Here is an 8956-nt window from a genome sequence, read left to right on the forward strand (position 1 = left end):
CGTCTTGTTTCTTGTTTTCGTCAGATATTTCATTCCCGGCCCCCATCCCCTGACAAGGTTATTGCTATGCCACGGGTAGAAACATACAAACGACGTGAAAGAATAGCAATCCTCGACTTATTCTCCTGATGAATCATCTGTGGTGTTCCGTTAGTGCCAAATTAGGCCAAAAAAAATTGGGGCCGCGGTGGCCGAGTGGTTAAGGTGTCTCGACACTTTATAACTAGCCCTCCACCTCTTGGTTTCGGGTTCGAAACCTACGTGGCCGGTGGTTTTTCTCCACCTCCAAAACAAACCTGGCACGTCCTGAAATGACCCTGGCTGTTACAGTAATATGACGTTTAACAAAACAAACCAAGTCGAACTTCAGATATTTCTTTCCCGATCCCTATCCCCTGTAATCCCAATATTCCTTATAACTGAAAAACATGCCGTAATTTAAATCTTTCCTAGAAAAGCATTGCAAAATTTGAGGAAAGTTCCTTGACTAAGATTTCCCCCTAAATGGTTTCCTAGGAAATCGAATGAATTTTCTTTGGTTAAGGAATGTTGACAACCTCGCAGTGAAAGATGTGAATTTTGCCGGACATATTGTATTACTTTTCAACATTATCCTCTTCAGTTTCTAACACTTTTGCCAGCGTTGTTTAAAAGCTTCAATGTTACTTTTACAGAACTCCCTTTCTTGGCTGTTCAGAAAGTCATCAACTGCATGTTGGGGTGAGGGTGCCTGAAATAGCTGTTTTCAGTTTTGGAAATAGATGAAAGACGATGGAGCGAGATCAGATGAATAAGGCCGATGCTCAATCAATTTAAAGCCACAATCGTGAATGGCAGCCATGCCAATCTTCCACCCTAACCTTAACCGATTTTGTCTCTCTTGCAAAAGTCGCTTGTCTTGTTTACTTTTAGAGTGCTATTTCGTCAATATAAACTTACCAAATGAGACAAGTCCTTGGGTACACGGCCATATATAGTCAGAGAATAGTAGGACTTGGAAGAATATCCTTGAGTACCTCCTTCAATACGAGGCTCAAAACATCAATCATCCCTTGTATATGCCATCACATATTCGAGAAGCGAGAAGTCGAAGACGACACACCTGTTTGACACAGGACTGCACAGGATGCGCAAGAGATGTTAGTACCTTTTAATACAATCCGAGTATTAGATAGAAAAGAGATAATTTGAATGGATCTTTATTCAGATAGGACTCGCCAGTGATGTCTACCATCAGTGTCTTCCATTTGTAACCTCAAAGGATTGTAATGAAAAGAACGCATCCTTCAAATTGAGCGTTAGGTACAGCACAGAGAGAATTAAACAGTAGCATACAGCTGTGACCGGTTCCTCAGTGATGGTCCACCAGCAATCTAAAATCTAGATGGTCATTCTCACTACGTTACATGAACATCCAACGACATCGCACTTACAGAATCTTGGAAGTGAATTTCGTATGTGCGAAATAGTTTGACTAGAGTGCAAACTTGCAAAAAATGTCAAACTGTTTCGAGTCATTTCTTCCAATGATAATGGTAGCTATATACATGCTGTACCGAAATGGTCAGCTTCAGATGCATGAAGTGACTAATGGGTGAGACCGATGACAATTCGACCTGAGGGTGAAATATTGAGATAACAAAGGTCATCCTGACGTGACCCCTTATGCGATGTTGTTGGATGTTCATGTAACATAGTGAGAGTGACCATTTATATTTTAGATTGGTCCAATATACTAGCGGAGAAAAGAAACGATTCTTTGATGATGTGTTCGTGGTGTGGGTTTTATCGATAATTTCATCATTAATAAATACATTTTACAACAATTTACAGTGCGTGAATACCTTTAAAACAAGGGTACCCTACGCCGTCTTCTGATCCAAATCTGTAGTGTGTGTACCATCCCCTGTCATCAGTCACTGCTCTTACTCTCCTTAAAATTGACCCCATCAAGGTGTTTATTGCCCTTTCAGAGCTATTATTCCAGTATATGGGACGTTGACGCGTTGTACATTGACAGTGCCCCTCTAGTCCTAGCTGCGATAACGTAGCTCTTGACGACGGACGGACAATTTCTTACAGATGGTCCTGCCGGAGAGCAGTGTAGGCAGGGTATGAATACCCGTTCTATTCTAGTCCAAGCTCTATCTCCCGTTTAACCTTTTCAAGATTTATCTCGCCACCGACGTGTACATTGCTGCTGCCTTGGTCTTTTGCCTGATAAAGGTGACAGTATAGCCACCACAACGTAATGCTCAAATTATACACTGATTGTGATATATCAAAGTATATTACTGGTCATGTTTGATGAAGTGACACTGAAGTAGGCGGAAGGTCGCGCTCGAATCATTCACAGATTGTGAAATACCACATCTTTTTCTGGTCATGTTTGAAGAAGCGTCACACACAATCATACGATATGTGATATTGCAAATTCACACTTACCAACATGAAGAACATGTTTCTATTATATACCTACTTTCCATTCCAAACAACATGCTTCAGGAAAACAGCTGACAAAATTCCTTGGAACCTTCGTCCCAGCAAAATTATTTAATTACGTCTTAAACTTCCCATTCCTACTCTCATAGGCTCCGATTACAGCATGCATACTCATTTTGGTTTACTGCCTTTGTGTACTGATCATATTGATGGAGTTCTGGAGAACAGTTTGGCAGTCCTTTAGTTACAAACAAACTTTACTTTAAAGGCTGGTTCTCATCTGTATTAAATCTTTGAGCTAATGACTTTATATTATAAAAAGGTACACCATCTCAGAATAAAATATGTGGGAGGAAAGGTACAGCGAAGCCCACGAAAGGAAGAGAGCGAAGTATGAAGCATTGCTAGTGGAGTGCAGGGAGAGAGAAGAGAGGGTGGCAGACGTGGAGCGACCCAGTGGAGGTTAGATGTAGAGACTTCCCGCACAGTCTGTGTGGAGAATGTTATCTGGATTAGGAGAACCTGGCAGGACTAAAAGATAAGCAGTGTAGAGGATGGCCAAGGCAGCAGAAATACCTTCATGCTGGGTGTGGATAAAGAGGGACACCAGTAGCTGGACGACTACCACCGACGCGCAGTGTCTGATCATCACTTTGCCTGAAAATGCACTTGCTTCGTATACAAGTCGGTCACATAACCGGCGTCTCCAGTTCAGCTAAATGGTGTGCAAAACAAGTGTCCCCTTTGGTAAACCGAAAACATGACGGCTGTCGCGACCCAGTATCCCTTATATTTATAATAATAAATCCTCGTGTATGGTAAAGAATGATACTAACATACAGCCTAATGCTGGTGATATTATATCGGTTATGTCATCGCAACAGCCATGAGACATATCCAGGCTTCGTGACACATGTATACTTGTTCAACCACAGGATAAAACACTCAAAGAGGAATGTGTATATAAAGTCGGATGCATGATTTGGGACGCTACAGAAATCAGAGATCGGAAGAAGATTCTTCAGAGTTCGTCTTCCAGAACGCCAGAAAGATGCAACACCGATGAAGGCGGGATTCACAAGATCCATGCAGAGACCAATAAACTACCAATCAGAGATCATGCCGTACAGCAAAAGCACTTTGCTGACATGGACAGTTCTAAAGTGACTGGTAGAGAAGAAAGCAGCATTTCCAAGCCGCAGGCGAAGAAAACTATCTGCATGCGGTGCAGAAAGCCGGTTCTTAACCGAGACGAGGGGGCCCATTGATTAGCCAGATGCATGTTATATACACATGCTATATGTCTCAGTTATACGGGTCATACACACTGTTAAAAAGAGGGTTGTACATTAATGAAGTGTTCATGTCACATACAGAATGGAACGGCATAACGTGCCGAGTGGCAGTTGGTTTCAGACCTGGATCATCCCTTTCCAAGTCGAAAAATAGAGTCGGATTGTGTAATCGTCAAAGGTTTCTGCCGAATGCCCGGTGCCGAGTGCCGATTGGAGGTTGGTTTCAGAAGTGGGTTACACCTTCCCAAGTCGGAAAATAGGTATGAAAGTCCAATCGCCCATAGATATTTACAATGAAGTGTGCAGATATGTTCCGTTATTGCAAACTGAATGTCGGATGCAAATTGTCGATTCGAGGTTGGTTTCAGAAATGTATTATCCCTTTCCTTCCCAATTCGGAAATGTAATGTTAAGTCCGGTGCAAAGAGCGATAAGCCTCACAGCAATAGCGGAATCTGTGTGGTTCGCCGTTCACATGGGAGACATTTTAAAATAGGCATTAATCTGATTGTTATGTTGAATAAAAGGATAGTTGGTTTTCTGATTTTCATTAAGTTTCATTTAAAATAGGTTTTGGAGTCTGAAAAAATTGTTATTTAGTTTAAAGGCACGCGATATGATATCATATTACCTGTCATGATGTCATAATACCCTTACATTCGACACCGGTAATATGACATCAACACAGGATGATGTCATAATACCCTTACATTCGACACCGGTAATATGACATCCACACAGGTTCAAAGAAACATGGCAGGAGATAGGATGTTTGTATTTCCCTTTCATTCTGATATATCCATTTCTCAATATATACAGAATTTCCTGCCGTAGTTGTACCGAGATCAATATTTATAATATATGTACAATTCGTATCCATGTATGTAAATACATTGCTATCCAGGTATTCATATCATCTAATAGACGACTTCCACAATGAACATGTCAGGGTATCGGGCCGACCATCACTGCGCCATTGAAACGTTTTATTTAGAACGCCGATGTGGCGCAGCGGTATAGGCTGCGGGTATTTCTGGCTAGGCGATTGGGTGCCGTAGATCGTGAGTTCGAGGCCCGGTCAGGGCACGATTCAAAAAGTTGTCCTCCTTCGTCATTTGTGTTTCTATGTTTGAAGGGACATATATTTGAGTAAAGCACAGACGTCTCCTTCTGGTTAGTATAATAGAGGAAAAAAATATTAGCCCCTTCTCTTACTATATCAACTTCTATATATATATATATATATATATTTATCCTGCAACTGCCACCGCATTGTCGGAATACACCCACCGTATGCTGTATTTTGGAATCTTAGCACGTGCGTCAGTTCGACTGACCTACTTCAAAGTGAAACTACGTTTAAAAGGCGAACATATTTCTGTCATTTTGGACACCGTTTCACTTTAAAATGATTATTTTTGATGATTATTTTTATGATTGTTGCAGGATAAATAGAATACATGGTCAGTGTCTTAAAATATAAGCTGTATTTTTGGCTCGGGACAGAAAGACAAAAGTGGCGAGCCATGGCGAGCCACTTTTGTCTTTTTTTACCCTCACCAAAATACAGCGTATATTTTAAGACACTGACCATGTATTCTCTATATATGGGTCAAGGAAGTAACAATGACGGAAATAATCTTGAAATGTTAATGTGGGGCAAAGGAGTAATTCTAACAGCGTGGACAATGAAAAATGATACCCAACTATATATATATTGAAAATCAGATACCCAAATATATATATATTGAAAATCAGATACCCAACTATATATATATTGAAAATCAGATATCCAACTATATATATTAAAAATCAGATACCCAACTATATATATATTAAAAATCAGATACCCAACTATATATATACAGTATATATACATTGTAAGTTGCTACAGTAGGAGTAGGGTCTAATATTTTAATTAATTCTAACCAGAAGGTGACGCCTGTGATTAAAGGAAGAGAGCTGGTAGGGAAGGAGTGATCGAGGGAGAGGAAAATTGTGGAGGGAGATACAGAAATCAAAATATTCATTTGTATCGCGATTATATCTGGTACGGTGAATAATTAATTTGTCTTTGTTTTCATGGTAAATACTCAAATCTGATTGGTCGAAAAATTCTTTTCATTCTTCTATGAAAGAAATTCCGAGAATGGCGCGAAAAATGTGACGTCACAATACGACAATTGACGTTGCGTATTGATTTGAGAAAAAGAATCCCATTTAAAACCAGTAAAATTGTACATAAAACATGTTTTAAATTAGAAAATCATTTTCAAAAATTAATTATAAGCGTTGATGTCAATTATTTTTTAGTTTCATCGGGGCATGAAACAAATTTTGTTTGCAAACTTCTGTAAGAATCCGCTACCGCGGATTCATACAGTTTGCAAACAAATTTTGTTTCATACCCCGATGAAACTGAAAAAGAATGACATCAATGCTTAACCAGATAAAATTTCGTATACTCCACGATCTGACTTGCCTTGTTTAGTTTTCAATAGTTTTGCGCTCTCCTTTATGGCTTCGGGGCTTTGTCCTCTATACACGTCTCTGCACAGAATATTTTTGCAAGTTTGATATTTTGATTCATTTGAATAAAAATCCTATACAATCTACATTATATATCAATTTTAAAACCTTGATTGGTAGCCATTAATTAAGATGTAAATTCAAAAAATGAGAATTGAATATAATCCGATGGCAACACATAGAGTTGAGTGTAAGCTAACCTTTACACCTAGTGCACTACATTTAAACTACAGGTAAACTAGTAGTGCACTACATTTAAACTACAGGTAAACTAGTAGTGCACTACGGTTCATTCCAGTCTAGCCAACATTCTCATTGAACACCATTCCACTCTGGCCAACATTTCTATTTTCACACCTTGGCCAGACTTGGTCATACCTGAGTGACCACCAGGTAAGTTCCAGGTAAAAAGTTGTCACTTACCTGTGTTTAGTAAACTTCAAAGATATCGCTTCACACTTTACTATGGCCAATGCACAGATACAGGTAGGTGGAGTTTCTGGAGAATGGAAGAGGGGGTCACTATCTCCTAAATGCGGGCTATAAATATTCCATTAAGACAAGAAGGAATAATAGAGTGTATTGGAGATGTGTTCGAAGAGATCTTGATTGCACTGCATCATTAGCCACTGTTGATAATATTCCTGTTGGGAATTATGGACAAAATCATAACCATCAACCCGACATTATTGGCCTTGCTGCTGATGCATTTGTAGTTAACCTCAAGAAAAGGTGTAGAGATGAAATCACTCCAGTACCATCACTATATGATGAGGAACTTGGACTATTGAGAAATAAGGATTTTGATGATGATGTCAAGACTTTGATAGAGAAAATTCCTGTTTTTGAAAATGTTAAGTCATCCCTTTACAATCACAGGATGAAGACCATTCCAAAATTACCAGTTTTGCAGCACGAAATCGACCTTCAAGGCGAATGGAAAGAAACATATGCCGGGGAAAGATTTCTTTTAAATGACGAGAATATGCTCAATGGACAAAGATTACTCATTTTTGCTACAGATACAAATTTGGAGCATATCAGTGAATCCTCCATCATTTTTGGAGATGGTACATTCTACTCATGCCCTGGACTATTCTACCAGTTATATACTTTACACGGCCAGGTACAACAAACAGTGTTTCCATTTATATACGGTCTATTACCGAACAAGACTCAGCAAACATATAATACTTTCTTTAGTGCCATTAGCCAGCTTTTGACCGACAGAAATATTCAGTTGACAGCTCATTCCGTTTTATTTGACTTTGAAGTTGCAGCAAAGAATGCCTTTAGAGCTGTGTTTCCAGCAGTTTCTGTCAAGTCATGTTTTTTTCACTATACAGTGTGTTTGGAGGAAAACACAGTCTTGTGGTCTTGCTACCAGATATAGCAATGATGATGATGTAAAGACACTTGTCCGTAGACCAGCAGTGCTTCCTTTAGTACCAGTGGGTCGGGTTGAGGACGTTTGGTTCAACGCACTTGAGGATAGTGAGGACCATACTCCAGAGGTAAATGGCACTGTCAATTTTTAACCTAATTTGAATGTTCGAACCAGAGGCAATTTCATGGCTCTGGGCTTTAGTTATAGAGAAAAAGATGAAAATGTAAATTCTGTGTTAGGCATGACACCAGAAAACAGACAAAATGGTTGTTGATATGTTTACTAATGAAATGATTTGTATTTTTACAGATGACCAGATTTAAAGATTATATAACAGAAACATGGGTCGAAAGCCATGACAAGGAGACATGGAATCATTTTGAAAATGCTGGACCAAGGACTAAAAACCACGTCGAAGGATGGCATAGTAAAGTGAACCGTCTCTGTAGTAGTGCCCATCCAAACATCTATAGCATTATTAAACTAATCAAATCCATTCAGGCAACTAATGAGTCTAAGATCATCCAGCTGGAAGCAGGAGCAAGACCAAGGAGGAAAAAGGCCAAGTATCAGCGCATTGATGCTAGATTGCGCATCCTGAAGGACAGGTTCAGGAATGGTGAACTTGACGTTTACGCATATGCTGACGCAGCATCTCACTTAATTTATCTGAATGAGTAAACCCCAACTACATATTCGAATGGAAAATGTGAACTGTATAATATAAACAGTTTGCTATCTCATTTATAAATGCTATATATGTATTATGTTGAGTTACCTTAGTGATATGAATTAAATAATTATGTTTTACATACATTTTGTTTATGAATTTATCATTTTGATAGATAAATATTTTAGATACAATGTAACTGTCGTAGTTAGTATAGTTTATTTTAAATTATATATATTTTAGTCTTATAATGACTGTTCTGTGAACTACCAGGGTACATATGTTAATTTACCTGCATTTTGTATTGATATTTTAAATGATATATTTGTAAGTCTGAATAACTGTGCTATGCACTACATATTTTTACCTGCATTTTGTATTTATATTTTAAATATATGTATGTGTACATGTAAGTCTTCATAACTGTGCTATGAACCACATATTTTTGTCTGTATTTTGTATCTTAATCATTAATAAATTATCTGTGACTTGTTAGTAAAATAAAACATAATAAAATGTGGCAACTTCATTTTCATCTTAGTTTACCTGTGTCTATCTGAGCTGTCAAGTGTTTTGATAGTTATCACCGTTGTTGTTTTAGTAAAATACACCTATTCCACTCTGGCCAACATT

The 8956-nt window shown here is 38.5% G+C and overlaps 1 protein-coding gene across 1 annotated transcript; it reads left to right on the plus strand.

Annotated features, from left to right (window-relative positions):
- Positions 1-6731: 6731 nt before the first annotated feature.
- Positions 6732-8501, plus strand: LOC117315828. The gene is made up of 3 exons (XM_033870230.1): positions 6732-6752; positions 7541-7780; positions 7963-8501. The coding sequence occupies exons 1-3, from the start codon at positions 6732-6734 to the stop codon at positions 8332-8334; spliced, it is 633 nt and encodes a 210-aa protein (XP_033726121.1). The 3' UTR covers positions 8335-8501.
- Positions 8502-8956: the final 455 nt, after the last annotated feature.

This window comes from Pecten maximus, chromosome 17 (genome assembly GCF_902652985.1).
Source record: "Pecten maximus chromosome 17, xPecMax1.1, whole genome shotgun sequence".
NCBI lineage: Eukaryota > Metazoa > Mollusca > Bivalvia > Pectinida > Pectinidae > Pecten > Pecten maximus.